Source organism: Xenopus tropicalis, chromosome 5, assembly GCF_000004195.4.
Source record: "Xenopus tropicalis strain Nigerian chromosome 5, UCB_Xtro_10.0, whole genome shotgun sequence".
Classification (NCBI taxonomy): Eukaryota; Metazoa; Chordata; class Amphibia; order Anura; family Pipidae; genus Xenopus; species Xenopus tropicalis.
The window spans coordinates 143505888-143529756 of record NC_030681.2 but is presented as its reverse complement, the minus strand read 5'-3'; the positions used below and the strand labels follow the sequence as shown (position 1 = coordinate 143529756).

Genomic DNA, 23869 nt, shown 5'->3' with positions numbered 1-23869 from the left:
AATATGGCTGCTGGCACAGGTACATGGGGCAATAATATGGCTGCTGGCACAGGTACATGGGGCAATAATATGGCTGCTGGCACAGGTACATGGGGCAATAATATAGCTGCTGGCTCAGGTACATAAACAAACTTGTTACTAAAAAAAGTTGCCAGGTGTCCAGCTCTGATAAAATGATATAAGAGCAAAGACAACTGAATTTTAGTGAGTTCAATAAATGTTTATCCTGTTCGGCCCGCGACCTAAAGTGTGTTTTGAATTTTGGCCCCCTGTGCAATTGAATTTGACACCCCTGCTCTAAGGACTCTCAGTGCCCCGTGCTTTATAGAGGGGCCCAATTGGTTTTAAACATGAAAGGGTGTGATATTTTTATAGAATTTCATATTGGCACAAGTTTCAAATTGGTACTTCGTTCAAAATAATTTATATCCAGGCCTGGACTGGGATTCAAAATAATCTCAACAAAAAACAATTGACCCCCCCCCAGCCCGCTAAATAGTGAGTGTCTATGGCACCTTACAGCAGCCCCTCTGGCATTTGCCAGAACCCACAGATTGCCAGTCCAGGCCTGTCTGTACTTTTCTAATGCACTGTGCGGGCTCCTACCGCCTACATGTTTGCAAGGAACTCTTCATTGCCACAGAAGAACAGCACACTCCAAGCATTTGACTGGCCTGAATTATGCCTAAGTTGGCCGGCCGTTTTTGTTTGTTGCCATCAGAACATTTACTGTTGTCTCGTCAATTACAGCAATTACTGTAAAATGAAACCCTTTTTTCCACTAAGAATTACAGTTTGGCTTCTCTGCCAACAGCTTTTTATAGGAAAAACAAGGGAAAAAGTGATAAAATATGGCAAGGACTTGCTTGTTGTTGCCTTGTAGTTCTAACATTTTCAGGTTTTGCACTGCATAAATATCTTGTAGATATTAGGGTTACCCCCGTTTAATTACTCTGGCCAGATCTTGTCGTTTTGTATTACATCAGTGATCCCCAACCAGTGGCTCAGGGGCAACATGTTGCTCACCAACCCCTTGGGTGTTGCTCTCAGTGCCCCCAAACCAGGTTATTTTTGAATTCCTGACTTGGGGGCAAGTTTTGGTTGCATAAAAACAAGATTTCTTACCAAATAAAGCCCCTGTAAGCTGATAGTGTGCATAGAGGCTGCCTAATAGCCAATCACAGACCTTATTTGGCTCCTCCATGAACTTTTATGGTGCTTGTGTTGCTCTCCAAGTCTTTTTACATTTGATTGTGGCTCAGGAGTAATAAAGGTTGGGGATGCCTGTATTACACTGTAAATTATGAACATGGGTAAAGTCACCTAGGGTTCCAAGACCAGAGGCAGTATGTCTTTGTAAAGGTGCAAATAATATTACTGATAGAATAAGAAAGAGAATCTGTGAGTGTTGCCCCACTAATAGGTCCTGAATAAATATATAATCAATCAACAAAAGTTTTCAGTGAAATAAACAACCATTTATTGGCTAAAAATTAAACAAACAATTCAAAAAAAGCAAACATACTATGCCAAACAATGGATAGGTGCATCCCAGTGCCTCATGGTACCCACTTTCCTAACGCGTTTTGCACCATTTCGTGCTTCATCAGAGGAGGTGAAGGGCAAGAACAATGAGGTGACTTCTGGTGTCTTTTGTGATTAAAAATACCTGTTCCAAAATAACTCATAACTTGTAATTTGGGACAATGTTTGGTAAAGATGTATGAATGAAGATAATGTACTTAGATATTTTATGATTTATATTATGTCTTTCCTTATACAGGTGAACTATTGTTACTAGTATCTAGTCTATCCAAGTTCCTCTGGAACTGTGGAACCATAGAATGTGCTGGTGTGTTGTTTGTCTTTTGAAATTCACTAGAAGATATGGATTGAGTTCCCTGATATTCAGTAATATACGCCAGTAGCCGTGATAGGTTTCCAGTAGTCTGTTTTATGCTGCGTATTATGTCCATGGGCATACCTCCCAAGTGTCCCGCTTTGTGTGGGACAGTCCCGAATATCAGCTGGCTGCGCAAACGCACGAAACGCGCCAGGCGTACTGATTTTAATGGAATAATAAAGATCAAGTTTTAGTGAACCTCCTGTGTCCGATGCGTTTGGAGTTCCCTTTGCTTCTGCCCGCAGTCCCAGATCACCTATTAAATGTCCCGCATTATCAGCAAGTCTACAGCAGGCTGATAATTCACATTCACAGACCTCAGACCTGTGGCAAACGCGAGAATTTGTAAGGCTGTACCTGTAAACGTCTACAAACATGACGTAAAAAAGGGGCGTGTTTTTGAGGGCAGGCATGCAAACTAAGGGGGCGTGACTACAACATGGGAGTGGCTTTCCATGCAGAACAGCCGTCCCGCTTTTCAATTCTAAAATGTAGAAAGGTATACAGTGGAGGAAATAATTATTTGACCCCTCACTGATTTTGTAAGTTTGTCCAATGACAAAGAAATGAAAAGTCTCAGAACAGTATCATTTCAATGGTAGGTTTATTTTAACAGTGGCAGATAGCACATCAAAAGGAAAATCGAAAAAATAACTTTAAATAAAAGATAGCAACTGATTTGCATTTCATTGAGTGAAATAAGTTTTTGAACCCTCTAACAAAAAAAGACTTAATACTTAGTGGAAAAACCCTTGTTTGCAAGCACAGAGGTCAAACGTTTCTTGTAATTGATGACCAAGTTTGCGCACATTTTAGGAGGAATGTTGGTCCCACTCCTCTTTGCAGATCATCTCTAAATCCCTAAGGTTTCTGTCTCTGTGCAACTCTGAGCTTGAGCTCCCTCCATAGGTTTTCTATTGGATTAAGGTCCGAAGACTGACTAGGCCACTCCATGACCTTAATGTGCTCCTTCTTGAGCCACTCCTTTGTTGCCTTTGCTGTATGTTTTGGGTCATTGTCGTGCTGGAACACCCATCCACGACCCATTTTCAGTTTCCTGGCAGAGGGAAGGAGGTTGTCGTTCAGGATTTCACGATACATGGCTCCTTCCATTTTCCCGTTAATGCGAATAAGTTGTCCTGTGCCCTTAGCAGAAAAACACCCCCAAAGCAAAATGTTTCCACCCCCATGCTTGACGGTGGGGACGGTGTTTTGGGGGTCATAGGCAGCATTTTTCTTCCTCCAAACACAGCGAGTTGAGTTAATGCCAAAGAGCTCTATTTTGGTCTCATCAGACCACAGCACCTTCTCCCAGTCACTCACAGAATCATTCAGGTGTTCATTGGCAAACTTCAGATGGGCCTGCACATGTGCCTTCTTGAGCAGGGGGACCTTGCGAGCCCTGCAGGATTTTAATCCATTGCGGTGTAATGTGTTTCCAATGGTTTTCTTGGTGACTGTGGTCCCTGCTAATTTGAGGTCATTAACTAACTCCTCCCGTGTAGTTCTAGGATGCTTTTTCACCTTTCTCAGAATCATTGACACCCCACGAGGTGAGATCTTGCGTGGAGCCCCAGAGCGAGGTCGATTGATGGTCATTTTGTGCTCCTTCCATTTTCCAACAATCGCACCAACAGTTGTCACCTTCTCTCCCAGCTTCTTGCTAATGGTTTTGTAGCCCATTCCAGCCTTGTGCAGGTCTACAATTTTGTCTCTGACATCCTTGGACAGCTCTTTGGTCTTTCCCATGTTGGAGAGTTTGGAGTCTGCTTGATTGATTGATTCTGTGGACAGGTGTCTTTTATACAGGTGACTAGTTAAGACAGGTGTCCTTAATGAGGTTGACTAATTGAGTCGAAGTGTCTAACCACTCTGTGGGAGCCAGAACTCTTAATGGTTGGTAGGGGTTCAAAAACTTATTTCACTCAATGAAATGCAAATCAGTTGCTATCTTTTATTTAAAGTTATTTTTTCGATTTTCCTTTTGATGTGCTATCTGCCACTGTTAAAATAAACCTACCATTGAAATGATACTGTTCTGAGACTTTTCATTTCTTTGTCATTGGACAAACTTACAAAATCAGTGAGGGGTCAAATAATTATTTCCTCCACTGTACATGGGTGCATGGTTACAAAAAACAAAAAAAACTCCCACTCTGGTTGAGAGGTTAGCATTTAAACCTCCCCCATGTTTACTTGTCCTTTAACCCATTTTATATCCCTGTAATAGCTATCCATTTTGTTTTTTTTGATAAATGGTTTTCTTTTATTTATTTTTTTTGTACTTTTAAGTAATAGCTCTTTTTATCTCTAATGGGGCAGCATGGTGGCTCAGTGGGGAGCACTTCTGCCTTGCACTGCTGGGGTCCTCAGCTTGATTCAGCCCGGGGCCTTTATGTTTTCTTCCCTTCTCTGTTTGGGTTCTTTTCTGGGTATTTGTGTTGACTCCCCTTATTCCAAAAGCATGCAGGCAGGTTAATTGGCACCAAATGAAATTTGTTTATATAAATAGGATTGGGACTAGGGATGCACTAAATCCAGCATTCGGTTTGGTATTCAGCCAGGATTCTGGCTTTTTTGGCAGGGTTCGGATTAGGCCGAATCCACGGTCCTGGCTGAACCAGAAGGGTTAAATGTCGGCACGTGAACACAGAAGTGGACATTTTTTTCGCAGGCAACATTTAGCCCTTCCAAATCCTAATTAGCATATGCTATAGGGGTTAACCCCAAAAACTGGGTTCAGTGCATCCCTAATAGGGACGTTAGATGGTAAGCTCCACTGGGGCAGGGTCCGGTGTGAATGATGAAGTACCTCTATAAAGTACTGCCTCACTGTGTCAGCACTGAATAAATAAAGGATAATGATAACTATGGAATTGTTAGGGCTCACAATAGAGAATAACAGCACATTTTGCTGCGATAACCTACTGACTTTAGTGAATTGCAGGAAACACAGAGACAGGAGGAGCCCTTTTGACACACACAAATCAGTTTTTTGTGAGTATATCCCCAAACCAAGAGCCATATGAAGCACATTCCTTTCAGCACTTGAACAATGGCGAACCATAAGGGGTACTTGATCTTTTCATTGATCAGTTATGGAAGCAATAAAAAGTTGAACTCTGTTCTTCGGCTGTGCCTTCCTGTCTGCGCTGGGCACATTCCCATCTCTTTCTGTTTGCCGCTACGTTTAGCCTTCACTGTATCCTGTCTCCTGTTTTATTCACTACATAAACCTGGTATGTGCTCTACAGGCTTGCCAAAAAATAAGTGCTGAAGTTATATATCATCTTTTTTACTCGAGAGGCTGTTATTGTTTCATGGCACCATTTACAGTAAAGCAATACTCATGGGCACTTTTTTATTAAAACAAATTTCATGTAGACACATTTAACTGAAAACAATCTTTTATGTACAGTTTTACTGAATTTCCAAAGATCATTGGCTTTGGCTTAATAGAGATGGGGACGATATGTTGTTTAGACATCAAGCTTCTAAGTATTCCACTTCCGTTATGGTTATATTCTGGGCTTGTTTATATACGCTATATATTTAGAACGTGTATTGATAGATGGATAGTTTACCTGTAATAGTCTTATTTATATAATGGAGACTGCTTTGAAAGGTCCACTTGACATTCATGAACTCTCTTGCTGGATCCAATTAGATTATGTATACATGCTGTGACTGTACTTGACTCCAGGATGGCTAATAACATATGTTCACATGGTGAGGGACTTTATGGACACCTGATGGCCAGTACTGAATTCTTTGCAGATTGTTAATGATTTTGCTTAGATGGATATGGGTAGACAGGATGATCTAAATCTCAAAATTATTGAAAAGAATGAAATAAGGGTGTATGTGATGTCAGCAACCAATAGCCATAGTTATATATGGATTGGCATCATATCATGTGGGGTCTGCTTCTTTCCTTTATTTTTAATTCTATGGTTTATCCATCTTACAGTAGGATGATGGGACATGCAATTTATTCCCCCAGCTACAAAGCAGCAAAACATTAAGGCAGGGATCCCCAACATTTTATATGTGTTAGCCACATTCAAATGGAAAAAGTGTTGGGAACAACACAAGCATGGAACATTTTCTGGCGGAGCAAAACAAGAGCTATGGTTGGCTATTTATAGCCCCTATGTTGACTGGCAGCCTATGGGAGAATCTGTTTGGCAGTACACCAGATTTATATGCAGCCAAACTTGCCCCCAAGCCAGGTATTCAAAAATAAGCACCTGTCTTAAAGCCACTGGGAGCAACATCCAAGGGGTTGGCGAGCAACATATTGCTCACTGGTTGGGGATCACTGCATTAAGGTAATAATCATGCCATTGCATAACAAACATGTAGGATTGTGAGAGCTAAGAGATGCTGTTGCCCATTTCTATTTACAGTAGCTCAGTGATGGCCAATCGGCTTGGTTGATACTGGGAGCTTGGGAGTTGCTGTTTGCCCATATGTTGTCCAGGACCAGGCAAACCAGAGATAACCAGCAAAATGATTCCGTTGCCTTTAGTTGTACAGCTTTTTTAGTGATGGCTCAGCAACATGGAGGATTTTATATGTCCATCTCTATTTCAACAGTATTCTAGTGGTGGCTAACCAACATGTGGTATTCTTAAAGCTAATAGATACTGTTGGCCCATCACTATTTCAGCAATAGTATGGCTTACCATTCATCTAGTTCAATAGAATGGCTTACCATCTTCTAGTTCAATAGAATGGCTTACCATCTTCTAATTCAATAGTATGGCTTACCATCTTCTAATTCAGTAGTATGGCTTACCATCTTCTAGTTCAATAGAATGGCTTACCATCTTCTAGTTCAATAGAATGGCTTACCATCTTCTAGTTCAATAGTATGGCTTACCATCTTCTAGTTCAATAGAATGGCTTACCATCTTCTAGTTCAATAGAATGGCTTACCATCTTCTAGTTCAATAGTATGGCTTACCATCTTCTAATTCAATAGTATGGCTTACCATCTTCTAATTCAATAGTCTGGTTTACCATCTTCTAATTCAATAGTATGGCTTACCATCTTCTAGTTCAATAGTATGGCTTACCATCTTCTAGTTCAATAGTATGTCTTACCTTCTTCTAATTCAATAGTATGGCTTACCATCTTCTAGTTCAGCAGTAATCCAGTAATGGCTAACCAACCCAGAGGATTGTTTAACAGCATTCCTGTTATAGCTGACCAACATGGATCTCAGACTTAGCAGTTGCAGTGATGGCTAATAAACATGGACAGTGGTGGTAACTGGGAAATGTTGTATTACAGTAATTCTATGATAGATGGCGGATACTGGAAGCTGTAACTTTCTCCAGTATGCAGTATGACCAAGGGAGGGACGGATTACATCGAAACCGTTCTGTTGACCAAAAAAAGTCTATTGAGGCCATGGGCAGGCTGAAGTCATTAACTGCCTTGGAGGGCCGGATCTGGCCAGATTTAGAGGTGGTGATGGCCCGTATCTGACATTTAGAGCAAAGACAGAGCAGTGTGTGGATTGTAGCTATTCTTTAGATTCATCCGTCCAATTAAAAGTTGCTAAATTTGGTGTCATAGACCTTTAGCACTTTATAAATAGTGCGCAGCTTTTCCATTTCAGATTTCATGGGAAGTTTATATTTCAGTGCCAAGATAAAGAGCAGATTTAATACCCCGAAAGCCAAATGCTTTTCTTTTCTTTCAGTATCCAGTGACTTTTCAGTGACTTCCTAGCACTTTTGGGCATATCAGAGGCTCGCTGTAATCACAGCCTGTGTTCCACATAATGTCAAAGCCATATTTTTTTTATTCTTTTTTTTTTTTTTTACAACCTGCGTTCCTCAATATTTAGCTGTTCTCACATATTTGGCAGTAAAATGATAATCCTTTTGGATTCATATGACCTGCAGTACTAAACTGACTTCTAAACTGTTGAGTAGAAACCTGTTTCTGTTATGGAGACAGTCCCCGTTCCCCAAATAGAGCGCGTATTTTTCTTCTGTTGGGCAAAATAGAAATAGAACTCGTATCTCTTTGTGTGACAGAAATGCAACTAACGGCTTCAATGGTGAGATTATCACTTATCTAATTACATCACGTGCATTCTCATTTTTTCCCCTGTATTTAATCACTTCTCTATTTTTGCGTCTATATTTTCAGGCTTGTGCAGTGCTGCTTGTCCTAGCACAGGGCCAAACTTACTATCATTATTATTCACAAGTATTTATAATATATATATAATGCCAATGTATTTCACAGTGCTATACAATAGAAAGGTGTGCACATCAATCATACAGAGATAATATAGTAATACTGACAGATATAGGAGGTAAAGAGGGCCCTGAGACAGTCTTGATTTTTGCTGTCCAGCTAGTCCTGTTTTCCTGCCATTTTATCACAGTGTTGCGTGATGAGACTGTTGCATGGAGGCTGCCTGGAGATGAGCAGACGCAAAGTGTGGTTGGGATGTGGCATAGTGTGTCTTGAAATGCTGGGGGGGGGGCATAGTGTCTCTTGAAATAAATGCTTGGAGGCTATAGTGTGTCTTGAAATGCTGGGGGGGCATAGTGTGTCTTGAAATGCTGGGGGGGCATAGGGTGTCTTGAAATGCTGGGGGCATAGTGTGTCTTGAAATGCTGGGGGCATAGTGTGTCTTGAAATGCTGGGGGGCATAGTGTGTTTTGAAATGCTAGGGGGCATAGTATGTCTTGAAATGCTGGGGGCATAGTGTGTCTTGAAATGCTGGGGGCATAGTGTGTCTTAAAATGCTGGGGGCATAGTGTGTCTTGAAATGCTGGGGGCATAGTGTGTTTTGAAATGCTGGGGGGCATAGGGTGTCTTGAAATGCTGGGGGGCATAGTGTGTCTTAAAATGCTGGGGGCATAGTGTGTCTTGAAATGCTGGGGGCATAGTGTGTTTTGAAATGCTGGGGGGCATAGGGTGTCTTGAAATGCTGGGGGGCATAGGGTGTCTTGAAATGCTGGGGGGCATAGTGTATCTTGAAATGCTGGGGGCATAGTGTGTCTTGACATGCTGGGGGGCATAGTGTATCTTGAAATGCTGGGGGGGCATAGTGTGTCTTGAAATGCTGGGGGCATAGTGTGTCTTGAAATGCTGGGGGGCATAGTGTGTCTTGAAATGCTGGGGGCATAGTGTGTCTTGAAATGCTGGGGGCATAGTGTGTCTTGAAATGCTGGGGGCATAGTGTGTCTTGAAATACTGGGGGCATAATGTGTCTAGAAATGCTGGGGGGTCACAAATCCTGGGGGCAGCAATATGTAATGAAATCTACTGGTCATAGTGTGTCTGTTGTCCCAACCATGTAAAAAGGGGGTGTTTTTGTCAATTGGGTATTTTGAGGATTGTGACTACAAATTGGGCAACATTTTTACATTTATGAAGCATCTATAATGGGGCAGCAATATGCAGCGGCGGCACACTTTACACTTTTGACCAGCTACATGTATTCACATGGGAGTGTAAGTGAATGCCATTGGCCAGTGTATAGACTGAATAGGTGTCCTGTAGATATAGGTAAGGTCAAAGCATGAAGCAGCACTGAGGTCCAATCAAGTCCCTTGTTCCAAAGTTCTACAATGAACTTGATACACACCAACTATTTTTACCACATTAAATAAAAGACTCCGGATGATTAAAATCTCTGCTGCAATCCAAGAATACTTTCCAGGAAGCATTTATCACTTCAGTGAATGTGCCACCATTTAGCAGTTGCAGCTGCACATTCTGTAAAGCAGGGATCCCCAACCTTTCTTACTCGTGAGCCACAGTCAAATGTAAAAAGACTTGGGGAGCAACACAAGCACCATAAAAGTTCATGGAGGAGCCAAATAAGGGCTGTGATTGGCTATTAGGCAGCCTCTATGCACCCTATCAGCTTACAGGGGCTTTATTTGGTAGGAAATCTTGTTTTTATTCAACCAAAACTTGCCCCCAAGTCAGGAATTCAAAAATAACTCCCTGGTTTGGGGGCACTGAGAGCAACACCCAAGGGGTTGGGGAGCAACATGTTACCCCCGAGCCACTGGTTGAGGATCGCTGCTGTAAAGAAAGGTGAAAAGGGATGGCGAATGCTTCTTGGTTACTTTCCTTTATCCTCGTGGCTAAATCAGACCCAGAAATCCACAGTCTGGTGTAGAGTTTCCACAAATCCTTTGTTCCATCAAGGTCCTGTGCTTCCTTCACCATTCCTGTTATAGCTGACCAACATGGATCTCAGACTTACTCAGCAGTTGCAGTGATGGCTAATAAACATGGACAGTGGTGGGAACTGGGAAATGTTGTATTACAGTAATTCTATGAAAGATGGTGGATACTGGAAGCTGTAACTTTCACTGATATACATTGCCACAAATGCTTATAATGTAGAAAACATGCTACCGTCTTCATTCTGAATCTTTCCCAGATATGCCCACCTTGGGTGAGCAAGGTTGTGCTAGTGCCATGCATTACAATTGTACAATTACAATGAAGGGGATAGGAGGAGTCGGAGGGAGGACCGCATCAATGAGCTAACGCGGTCTTAGATCTGAGAGAAAAATCAAGCCTGCCCAATTAACAGGCCCAGATGGGGAGGGGAGGTCTGATGGAGGGCCCCATACACAGGCAGATAAGTTGCTGAGTTGATCTGAAGGACCCAAGTCAGCAGCTTAAATCTGCCCATATATTGCCACCTTTAGAACCCAAGGTTAACCAGAGGCAGTGGGATGGACTGTAAAGGTGGCCATACACGCTAAGATTTGCTTGCTTGACAAGGTCGCCAAGCAAGCAGATCTTCTTCCGTTATCCCTACCTACGGGTGGGCGATACCAGGCTAATTTGATATTTTGGCCGAATTAGAACGACGGGTTCCCAATCCGACTAATTTTTAAACCTGCCCGATCAAGATCTGGCCGATTTCAGGCCAGATATCAGTCGGGCAGGCCCGTCGTTAATGCCCATACATGGCCCGATTAGCTGCCGAATTGGTCTAAGTGACCGATATCGGCAGCTAGAATTGGCCCGTGTTATGGGCACCTTAACACCTCATTATGGAATTTGAACTTTGAGCAATGGTGTCTTTCTCCATTGGCTTGGAAAGAAGTTGTGCAAATGATGGAATGAGGGCAAATATGGCAACTCATCTCCATTTTGCAGCAGTCACCCTGGTTTAAGCTCCATTGCCTGGAGTAAGAGGTCCGCCAGCTGTCAAAACCCTTATTTAACCCTCTCCATTGAAATGCATAGACCTTTACCCGAAGTCCTCCAATATTGTCTGAAGCAGTAAAGCAGGGAGTATGGTGGGGCTCGCGGAGCCAGGAGTAAAGCAGACATGGCAAGATGCACCTGGATTGGTTTGTATTTGGGTTGGAATCTCTGCGAGGGACCTTATGGGAAGACACCCTCGAGGCAAACAGCCTTTTTGCTTTTTGCATGAAAGAGGCTTTTGGAGAAGGTAAAGCTAGCCCTGACATGTAAATAGGGATTATTTTCCCTTTACATAGTATAACCACTGTAAATGGGAAAGATCTTGATAGGGATATGGTTGCAGAACGTTTAATAGCCTCATATATTACAGTACGGGGTGCATTAGCACTTTTTCCATAGACATTACAACTGCCTGAGAGAGTCATTTAAGGGTAGAATCCATTATGTGTAAACATGAGTGAGATAAAGAGGATGGTTAGTTTTGTTCTGTGTGCTGGTTGTGCCAGGGCTGCACAGGTCTCTTTGTCTCTCTGTAACTCTATGTTCTGCACAAATAAATTGACTCGGCGGATGGAATTGGATTTGGAGAGATAACAGTATTACATCACTTGCATTTGCAGAAGGGGCAATTTGCGCACGTTGAACTATTACACCCCTTGCTTTGCTAAAGGAATACATTATCACTGCTCATCACAGATACTTGTTGTATAGATTTTATTATTTGCATGTGTTTATTAGTGTTCATTATAAAATTTTGTAATCTGTTTTTGTGGACAGGCAGTTACAGCGGGAGTTTTGTCCTATCCACTTGCTTGGGCTCTGCACTGTATGCACCTAGTGGGCTCCCCGTGGCCCCTCACAAGCAACGAGACATTTTCGTCTTTTTATTTTATACACTTGATATGCGCTTGAAGGCTAGGATGGTGCAATATTGGGGCCAACTAATCACACACATTGTAACACAGAATCCAACCTGACATTTTTACCACTCAGCTGTATTGGTGCAAAAGTTGTCTTGCGTCAGTAGGTGCTACAGTACAACACTATTGCCCACTCTAAAGATGCAATTGTGTGCATTTTAACACAAAAATGCTAGAATTCTGGCAAAAAAATGCTGCATTGTAGGAAAAATGGAGATTTGTGTCCCAAAATTGCGTCTGGTAAGTAGGCACTTTTTCTCATTCCTTTTAAAGGAGAAGGAAAGGCCACGTCACTGGGGGGTTCCAAAATTTTAGACACCCCCCAGTGATGGTAATCACTTACCTTTTACCCTGCACTGGTGCTCCTGTTAGAAGAAAACCACACTAGCCTGGGGTAGCACCACTTTGGTAGTAGAGTGAAAAGCCGAACTTTATAAAAAAAAAGTCGTCTTTTTTTACTCTTTTGCGCCGGCCCCAGGATTTAGAAGACCGAAGGAAGAGGAAACACTTACTCGCAGCTTCCGAAGGCTGGTGCGGTTTCTGGTGCAATGAATAAGGGTCACTGGGGGGTGCCTAAAATTTAGCACCCCCCATTTATTTTTACCTTTCCTTCTCCTTAAGGAGGAATGTTTGTATAATTTAACAGATAAAATGAATAAGATGTATTATTCATAACATTTGCCCATAGACTCCAAGGCTGATTTGGCCAAATCAAGCAAGGATCAACTGGAATAGTGACCTTGCTAAAAGGCAGATCCCACCCACACCATTCCGTGTGTAGTAGGGCTGCCAGTCGACCTGTATCTTACTGACCGGTTAGACACCAGCCAAGGCTGGGGCTAGTATTACAAATTTACTGATAATGTAGCTACCAGTAAATTTATAATACCCTTGAGATAAGCCCCTGGCCCACCCTTGATCCGCCCCCAATCCAAGCTTCTTTCTGATCGCTCTGCATCCTTCCCTCTGGACGTTGCATGTAGTAGCCAAACCCCTTTTGCAACATACCCCACCCCCCCATTCATGACTTTGCCCTGTCCCATTTTGTTCCCTCCCCCCACCGGCCGCTCAAAGATTTGGAGAAAGGTGGAAACCCTAGTGTGGTCTTCCTATCAATGTGCACGCAGGTGGGTTGTGGCCAATAAAATCCAAACACAGTGACAGAACACATTCATTCTTGTGGGGAGGGGTTATTAGCCGGTGACAAAAGAGAGATTTTTGCTATAGCCCTAAGCTACCCAAGTATGGACGGCTTAGCTGCATTTCCAACCCAACACAAAAGTGCATTTTATCCCAATTACCGAGCTCTCTTGGAATGACTATACATGCCAGTAATGTTCCAGTTAAATATATCACGTTAGCCCAATCTGTCAATATCGTTATTTACATTATCTCTAACGTAATGGGGCCACCTGTATCTTTAGCCGTCCTGTCTGAGCCCTGTTTGTTCTTTCCGAAGGCTCCAGTGTAGGAATGTTGGGCGCTTAAGTCAGCTACAAGCTATTCGATGTCTGTGTGTTATGATAGTACATTCTCGGCAGCAGCTATCACTCAGCACGTACGTCTCTGAGCCATTAGGAAATTAAGACACTTAATTAGAACACTTAATTAGAACATTTCGTTCTAAAGTGGGAAACATTCTTGGTCAGTGTTTACTGTTCTTTTAAAGTTAATCAGTGCATAGAAGACTTTTCATGCGTGGCTCTGTGTATTTAGCATTGAGGGTGCCTGCTCTTATAAGGCTTGGGCACCTTGAAATATTTGTTTATCCTTAGCCGTCGACCCAGTGTCACCCATCCTCTCACACTTAAGTTTGTGGTGCAGAACAGAATATCTGCAAAATATAAATGCACTTTAGCATGGTCTATAGCCATATAATATTCTGATTGTAAGCTCTTGTGAGCAGGGCCCTCTGATCCTCCATAAACCTTGTTTGTTATTTTAGGACCCCTGTTTGTTAGAAGTAAATGTAAAGTGCAAAGTAATTTGTTGGCGCTATATAAATTATGATAGGGGTATAGGACCTGTTATCCAGAAAGCTTGGGGTGTAGTTTTCTGAATAAGGGATCTTTCTGTAATTTGACTCTCCATAATATGTCTACTTAAACATAATTTAAACAGTAATTAAACCCAATAGGATTGTTCTGCCCCCAATAAGGGGTAATTATATCTTAGTTGGGATCAAGTACAGGTACTGTTTTATTATTACAGAGAAAAGGGAATCATTTAACCATTAAATAAACCCAATAGGGCTGTTCTGCCCCAATAAGGGGTAATTATATCTTAGTTGGGATCAAGTACAGGTACTGTTTTATTATTACAGAGAAAAGGGAATCATTTAACCATTAAATAAACCCAATAGGGCTGTTCTGCCCCCAATAAGGGGTAATTATATCTTAGTTGGGATTAAGTTCAGGTTTCAGAAGTGAATAGAATTATTTTCTTATAATGGAGTTTATGGGGGATGGCCTTCCCGTAATCCTGAACTTTCTGGATAATGGGTTTCCAGATACCGGATCCTATAGCAGTACCAGTCATTTTTGTGCTGTACATATAAATATGTTTTCTTTGAAGCGGAAGTCATGATTATTATTGCAGTCTGTAAAGCTGTTTTTTCTCTGCTGTCTAATCAAGATGCCAGCTGGACTGTGGGGGCCATATAAATGTAATAATTGTATTATATATTGGTAGTCTGTCTACAAGTGCAGGTTTACCAAAAATCAAGAGATATTAAATAAATATTGTTGTTTTGTTGTTTTATTCTTCTCACATGGGGGAAACCTGTGATATCGCTACTCATGTCTTTATTATGTCCTGTCTCCAAGTGTTTGTTTTTCACATTCATGATTTGGCCTATCAGCTTCAATACTTCCCACGGTACAAGATGTTCCCATAGGGATCTGTTGAATCTATTGACTAACCCATCGAGTCTCAAGTAAGTGCATGGAATTCTTCCATGAAAGAAGTGCTGGTGTAATCCATTGAACAGAATGGTTCTTGGCACCTCTGTGCTATTGAGCTATACTTCACTTCCATGTGGTTGCCAATGTGTCCAACATGGTGGGCAGCAGTGTCAGTTGAACCTGGGGAACCCTGGAGCTACTGCCAGGTCCAGCTTGGTAACACACATTATTAAATATCTGGTATTAAACAGAAGATATCTCATGAGTTACACGAGCAGCCTGATTTTCATCCTTTTGCCAACTAATTGCTCGCAGCATTTTTATTGCAAAACCCACTCTATTGAGTTTAGCATAGCTCAGCCTTTTCTGAATCGGCATGCAAAGTCCATAAAGATAAGCTTTCCTCCTGCCAGAACATTCCGTAGAGCGAGAAACCTTAATCCTTCATTAACATGAGGCACATGATCTTGTTACTTACCTGAAACTAAATTAAAGTCAGATTACAATGTGTAGGCTGCTGAATCAACATTCTGCTCTTCTGCTGTTCATGAAGCATTCTATTCAATGTAAACTGCTAAACCAGGGGTCACCAACCTTTTTTTACCTATTTTAGCCACATTCAAATGTAAAAAGAGTTGGGGAGCAACACAAGGATAAAAAAAGTTCCTGGGAGTGCTGTGATTGGCTCTTTGGTAGAACATGTATGGACTGGCAGCCTACAGGGGGCTCTGTTTGGCACACTAGGCTTTTATGCAACTTAAACTTGCCCCAAGCCAGGAATTCAGAAATAAGCACCTGCTTTGAGGCACTGGGAGCAACATCCAAGGGGTTGGGGAACAACATGTTGTTTGAGAGCCACTGGTTTGGGATCACTGGGCCAAACTAACCACTCTGCCTTTGTATTCATCTAACAATGTGCAACTACAGCACAGTATGCTAGCCAATCACATTTTGGTTTTCATTGTTCTTCCTCTTGCTATCTGAAAAAAAGCTAATTGCTCATTGGTTGCTACAGGTTACTTCCCTGGTGCATATCAGAGCTAAGTTGGCCATACATGAACAGATATCATCCTACAGTACTTTGATTATCTGGGCGTACTTAGAAAACGAAACAGCACACTTATTACATACCGATATCTTCAATCACCCAGTGCAAATTTCACCAGTAATCACGTGTTACAGTATTTCCCAAGTCCATAATGAACAGCACCAGTCAGGAGAATTTCTTAAGTAATAAAAGGCCTTTATTCCATCTTGGCCAAATCCTGGATAGTACAGGCCATCCGGGTGCGCATCATGAGCCCCAATCCAGAACTATATCCATGTACTCTAGATATTGCTAGTTAATCAGACAGGTTTAAGAATTTGATCAATGCAATGTGTGGTCTGTACACTGATCGGTTGAAGAGCGCCTGTGATTCTGGGTCGGCATTTCTAATATTATTTTACTATGTGTTTAAGGGTATTTTTTGTGTTCATACAAATGTACGTTGCCATGCTTCACCTTACAGACACATGGTCCAACTCATTGGTTCAGCTCCCCAACCTCCTCCTCCTGCTCCACTTCTGCCTCCTACCACCCTGCTCCCCCCTTCTACAGTGGTAATGCACAAATTCAATTGGCACAGGAGCAAATTAGCACCTGTTTTTGTGCTCTTTGTAAATCCAGGACCAGTCGGGAATAGCACTGAGGCTGCCATGCTACATCTGAGCAATGTGATTGCTGCTTGGGTAGGTCTGTGCATATTTCATGTGTGGTCAAACGGTTTTCTATACAACATTTTCTGTGAAATTAGATATAAGATATGCCCATAATGTTAAGTACAGAGATTTGGCTGTTACCCACTCTTGCCCTATTATCTTTATGTAATATCTGCCAGCTGAGAATATCTGCTCACATTCTAACTAGCAGATCTTGTTGCTCAGCAAGCCTGTCCCGTGTAGGCATGTTTATAAGCATACCCATAAAATAGGCTTTCCTTATGTTTATAAATCCATAGCCGTGGCCCATCTGTGTGGCGCTGCTGGAGAGCATAATGGGACTGTGGCACAAGTTCAGAAACAGCATAAGTACCCGCCTTATACAAACTATATATTGTGCCTTTATATTGATGTGAAATGTCTTGTAGAGAAATAAAGCACCTCATTCATTTTATATTTGCCAATAAAAGTATTTTGTTTTGTCTAAAGTAGTTCTTTTCGGTTTAGGGACTGTGGTTTGAGGACAATCCTAAAGGCCAATAAGACTGAGATTTGAGGAAAAAGCGTATTTGTCCTGTATACACACAAAAGCCCAGCTGGAAGGTCAGATGTTCAGGTGAAATTAGGAATGAAAGCTTATTTGCTTGCTTAGGTATTTTTGGAACTATGACTGAATGGCACCAAGTTTTATCTGTAGTCTTGTTATGAAATAAGGGAAGCCCTAACTAAAGGTCAGAATGCCAAGGTGGGCTTGAATAGAAAAGGTCTAGACAACAACTGGCTTAAAGGTTGCCAGGTGGCTCCCAGACTAGTATGTTCGGTAAAAGAACATGGTAGGTCCTGGCTGAGAATACGCTGTAGTAGCAAGCTGGCTGGTTGTTTTGGATGAGTAGGGCAAGTCTGGTGTTTCCAAAAAGTAATATTTATATAAAGATGCTATAATGAAGAATTTCCATTCTTATGTTTCCTTTTCTTCCTGGTAACACAGGACAAGGACAAAGAAGACAAAGAAACCAACTAAACAAAAGGCAGAAGATCCCAGTTCGAAGCCCAAAAGCAGATTAGCACTTTTTGATGAAATAGATCCAGACGCGGGCTTGTTTGAACCAAGCAAAAATCCCCCAACAAACACAAAGAAACCATTTACGAGTGCTGGCGGTAAGGAGAACTCTTTATTATTCCTTTCATAGTTCAAATCTAATGTCTCTGTATTGGTTTATTACACTTAATCTTTAATAATTGTAAACCACTTGCGGAACTCTGCCCATCCTGCCAATTGGTACTGAAGAACTTCAAGCTCTGGGACAGGCTCTGATAGGGACCTCCCTCCTTCTGAATATATAGCGAGGCACATAGGGCAGATTTGCTTGATAGTGAGGCTAACTGGTTCTCCTGTACAGTCATCATCAGGGCTGGTAGAAAAGAAGACACGTGAGGACCTGGGCCTAATAAATGAATGGAATGACGAGGGAACAGAGGAATTGGCTTAGGGGGAAAAATGCAGTGGTGCTCACTTAGAATTTATTTTGGTGTTTATGATGGTACGTTCCACTGCATGGCATCTTGTGCTAATTAGTCCCACCTTGGAATGTAAGTACCCATGGGGATGGAGACAAACCCTGAATGCAGAAATGCATGGGAATGATTGGGACTTATTGACATCCATTGCTCTACAGTGCAACACACCACAAGGCAAATAACCAACTGACCTACATGTGAATGTTATCAGTGTGTACTACTCAGTAAGTGCAAGAGATGGCTGCTATTAGAAGGTTTAGAAAGGAAAATAAACATCTCTATAATGCATTGTTCAAGGCTTTTTATTGGCTTGTTGGTTTTATTTATATACAGAAATAAAGTTATTTGAAGAACAAGACCTTGGCGGCACTGTGCAATTAGGCGACTCTCTCTTAATGCCATCTGCCTTCAAGGCTGAGGATTTGTTTCAGCCGTCCACCAATGAGGATCTGGATGACCTGTTCAGGTAGGCAGTTCTACAGAATAATAAAGAGCAGCTGTGCATCATGGTCCTCTACATTAAAGGGGAACAAAAGTATGAAGTAAAAATGCTCACTGCTTCACTGAGCACTTTTGTCATATACTATAATTTACATTTTTATTAACTTAGCCCATTAAAAAGCCCCTTTACCTCTGCCAGCACCTTCGTCTCAGCCCATGGATTAATTCCTTAATTTGAAATTCTCAACTTCTGCATAGATTGTGTTCCCCCATGGTACTGCAATGGGCAGTGTCTCTGAGCCCAGTACAGGGCTGTAAGAACTGCAGCAGTCCCTCCAGTGCCACTACCTTGTCTCTGTCCCTTATAAGCACAGTGCTTTCAGTAAGTGACTTTAAAAAGGCATTTATTTCTCCATAATGACTAATATATGTATGCTAATGGCAAACATGGTCAGAGGAGCACTATATGTGCATTTATTTTCATATTTTTTGGTTCCCCTTTAATACTGCCCGACTGTGTGCCAGAGCTCTTGGCAGCTTGTACATAAATAATACCTGTGGCTTCTAAGGTTATTGCCAAGTGTCTGATTTCATGTCTGTGCCACCGCCGCTACTTTCATCTATAGCTTATTTACCACTGCAGAGCAAATATTTTCTTTGTGTCTCTCCATTACATTGAAAAAAAGGTGCATTGAACTGAATTCTGCTCCAGTTTTTCAAGTGACGTTCAGCCGAAGTGTCCGACTAAGTGGATTCTTGTTCCAGCTCCAGAAGTTGGAGGGAGAAGTGGGACGGACTTAGAACCAGACAGATGAACATTGTGTTATAAGAACAAATTCTGCTTGAGACAGTTGCTGAGAGCCAGAACTTGGGTGTTCTGTATATGCTCGGCGAATCCCGGGCCAGGGAGTGACCCTCATAAACATACTGTAACTAGAAAGCTAAAGGTACAAGCGCTATGACGTGAGGTACATCATGAGATACTTCACTTTAGTGGCATAGACAGTTAAGCCTTCAGTAAGATATAACACCTTTAGTTTTAAAGCTTGTAGACCTGCTCCATCTTTGTTTGCTTGGCCAGTCAAGATCAGTAGAGCCAGCCTGAAATGTAGACTTCAGTTACTTGCTAGGCTTATTGGGACTAGAAATCAGACTGACAAGTCATAAAGCAAACTGCAATAAAAATGTGCCCTCTCTGGAATTTTGCATGTCTCTTTCATAACCTCCAAAGCCCTACCTCAAGCACTGACTGTTCCCCAGTGCCAAACATTTACACCAGTGAGCCCCAACCAATGGGTCACATGCAACATGTTGCTCATTAACCCCTTGGATGTTGTTCCCAGTGGCCTCAAAGACGGGGCTCATTTTCCAATTTCTGGCTTGGAGACAAGTTTTGGAATCATATAGACCCTGTGTACTGCCAAACAGAGCCTCCTGTAGTCTACCAGTCCACATTGGGCTACCAAATAGCCAATAACAGCCCTTATTAAGCACTCCCTAGGAACTTTTTTCATGTTTGCATTACTCCCCAATGTTTTTTGCGCACAGGTAGAAAAGGTTGGGGGCCTCTAATTTACACCAATCCCACCCAATACCTAAAAAACATTTTGCTGCTCAGATGGAAACGGGCATCAAGATTAGCAGTTTCAGGTTCTTTATACATCAACCTGGTTGGCTAAGTTAGTATATGATCAGGTACCTGGGCAATCAGATTGCCGACAGGCAGAAACATGAAAACTGTTCTCATCATAGAATTGGGCAAGTCTAAAGGCAAGGCTGTGTCACTAACTGTGTGACATTTGAGAGATCTGCCCCTCATATATACATGCTTAAAAAGTGCCAGTGATTTCCTTGAGTAAAAGCATTTTTTCCCCATGTTATTGCCTGTTTTCGGGGGAACACTGAATACTTTGTATTGTTACACTGAATCCATTTAGTACTTAATGGGGTGCAACGCTTTTCATTCCAGGGTCGAGGATGGTTTTGAGAAATTGTTGAACCTTGAACCAAAGCCAAAGAAGAAAGGCAAGCCCCCCATACCAGCGAAACCGTCTTTCACCAATAAGTCTGCTGGTTCTGAAGAATTGCCACCAGCAAAGAGTGAGGCAAATATACAGGCCATGGATGAGACCGATATCCTCAAGTACATCACAGAGAATGAGCAAGCAGACAGTCCCTCAGTCAGTCTCTTCTGAAGAGTTAGTTGGATGCGTTCCTTCCTCCCAGGCTGCACACACACACACACATGGAGCAGTGTTCCCAGCAGCTACATGCAATGAATGCTCCTAAACATCAGCAAAAACCGTCTGGGTTCCGCCTCAAAAGCTGCTTTGATCCTTCTGCTAAATGGAATGGGGTGATCACAGATTCACATCCTATGAATGGGTTTCATGCATTTGATTTGTAAACAAGTGGTAGATTTATTATCTCGGAAATCCATCATACAAAATGGTCCAAAATCCAGCAATACCAATGGCCAAAGATTATTATTAAAGAAGAAATAACAATAAAGGTATGAAATCTCAAATTATGCACAAATACTGCCTACGTTTGCCCTCACTGTGCAGCCTAGTGATGTGTAGGTTCTCCCTCCCAACCCTAAACCGGCTGGATCCAGCGTGCTGCCCTTACTTATATACCCACACCCCTCTCTGGCATCATTGGTGTGATGTATATAAGTAATGGCCATCAGGTAGAGGAGGAATTGGGGCGACCTAAGGTCATTGGTGGGGCCAGGGCAGAGTTAGGCCTGTGACCTGCAGGAAGAGGCCTGTGGCAGCCTGGGGGTTAATGTTGGTCCTTAAAGTCTTCAGAGCTTTCATAGTAACATAGGTGCTATATTTCACTACTACCCATAGGGGGCAGGCTAGATAAGTACGTAAATATAGGGAGCCTACCCTGCAGGCATCCAGCTGCTGTTGAACTACAAATCCCAGTACTGAAAATAGCTGTTAGCTAACAGTCAGTACATAGTATAAAATGTCCTTTGTTCTTTTATCTATGATTTTTCCCTCAAGGTGCAATTCGGAAACTGAGGGCCTAGGCCAAATACCCCTTCTTCCCTAAAACCAACCCTGAATGATGTTGTATGTCCTATGCACTGATACATGTGGACTGGCTAATATGGCCACTTATTTGCACGTTGCTGACATGGGACCAGTGCATTTTCATGGTTTTTCCCATGCACCTACATGCAGATATGTTGGCTAATGTTACACCAGCCCAAGGCTGAGGGGGGGATAAAATAGGCCCTGTTTCCAACCAACATGGACAAAAGTGTCTTGAGCTCATCATACTGGAGATAAGAGATGTGTTTCATTAAAAGTTACAAAATTGGACTTCAGAAGGAAGTGGGCGAGCTAATAAACCCTATAACAATCAATCAGCAGGTAGACTAACAATTATTTAACATCTCATTGGTTGCTATGGGTTACTAGACCTGTTTATTTAGCCAGTAACCATAAGAAAGTAGTGGCTTAGGATGATGGGATATGAATATTTCCATTTATTCCCTAAATGTTGTCTGTTTGCCAATATATAGTGTTATATGAATAATTTTGTAGTCATAATGAAGAAATAATTGCAAATTGCACTGTAGTCTGCTAATTATAGGCATGACGGAGAACAGCCCACAGTGAATACACAGCTGGAGGCCCCACGCTAAGAATGCTGGGAATTAGGAAGTGCTCTCTGCTCTACATACAGCGCACATTAGCACTTTGGTACGCAGTGTAAAGTCATGTAAAGCTTGGCGCTTGTGTAGCCGAGTGTGAAAGGAGCTTTTGTGGCACTTTTTTTTTTTACACACTAAGAATTCTTTGCTGTCTAAATCTGTGCCCTTGACTTCACACTGTACTTTATTTCATATTAATGTTTGTTGAACCGGATGTGCCGCTCTCGACTGGAACCCTCTCTCAGGCGACTGGATCTGCTCTCCCTGGTCTCTGTATCCTTTGTATTTTAGCTGTATTGCTGCAATCCTTTTCTAATTGTATTCAGTCAGATTTTTTTTGCAATAAATGAGAAATGATTTACATTACATCACACATGTCAGAAAAGTTATTTTTTTCTGTTTAGGGCCCACCAACCCAGTCATGGAAGAGAGAGAAAGTCATTTAGATTAATGCCGGGGAATTCCCTACCAATCAGTTGAACTGAATAAGCCCCTCAGATAAGTGGTGAAATGTTTTCAAGAAATATGTCCAGTTGCTTTAGGCTTGATTCTACTAGATACCTGGATGGATGAGAATCTTCATAGACATATTGCATTCCGAATTCAGTCCGACCATTCCTCTGATGCTACTTCAGGTATTTGTGGAATGAAACAAGCCCTTACCTGTGGATAGATCTCTGCTGACTCAATACTAATGTAAGGATGGGTGGGAGAGAGGGTCATATGTTTAGTCTAGCCAAACAAGCCATTTATGTTTTCCAGTAACAACTGCTTCAGACATTTCAAAGAGGGGGCTGACTTTCTCATCTTCTCACCTGGACCAAGTTGACATTCTTGGCCAGTTAGCTAACATTCACTCACGTGGACTGAAACACTGATAGCATTAAGGTAAAGACGATGCAATGCTGGAATGACATGGTTCAGACCTGAGCTACAGCTGTGTGCCAAAGGCAACAAATATAAGGTATGGCCCTAACAAGCAGAGGTTGGGTCTACAAATGTATATTATGGATATAACAATCAGAAGAACAGTGGTTATAGCCTTTGTTACTCCTTTTTCCCTCTTGTTCATAAAACTTTTCTCAATGTGCCTAACCTACAGTATGTGTTGGGGTGGGATGTTAGGGTCCTCTCCACATTCCATAAATCACTTATACTGGATGATGGGAAAAGATCACAGTGGCATAACCACTACATTTCAGCTGGGGATACACCTAAACATAAACACTAGGGCCTGATTCAAAGTCTTGGTTCCACTTTTGAACTACACTTCTAGCTTTGCTGCCCTAAATAAAGTGGTCACAACAGGTCGTCAAGCTGCCCATCAACATATCTATATGTAGACAGTTTCATAAATTAAAAAACAAAAAGCTTTGCCCCACTCAAAAAATAATTTAGGTAAAGATCTTCGAATCCTTGGGAATGGTGGTTTGTTTTGCACGTTTATACCGTATGCGTAAGTCACAGCCACCCTGCACTGGACCCTCTATTCTCTATTGAGGTGCTGGAACCAATGTTTCTATTATTATGTTTCTGTTTGGATACCCATTTGGTTCAATATATAACAACCTGAGCAGTCTGGGATGCAGAGAAATG

General features: G+C 42.0%; 1 protein-coding gene across 1 annotated transcript in view; it reads left to right on the top strand.

Annotated features, from left to right (window-relative positions):
• hs1bp3 (HCLS1 binding protein 3) overlaps window positions 1–22639 on the top strand; it is a 41685-nt gene extending 19046 nt beyond the window's left edge. Inside the window, 3 exon segments of the mRNA NM_001102912.1 lie at window positions 17630–17799; window positions 18493–18625; window positions 20570–22639. Coding sequence (NP_001096382.1) covers window positions 17630–17799; window positions 18493–18625; window positions 20570–20795 — 529 coding nt within the window. The 3' untranslated portion in view covers window positions 20796–22639.
• The last annotated feature ends 1230 nt before the right edge of the window (window positions 22640–23869 follow it).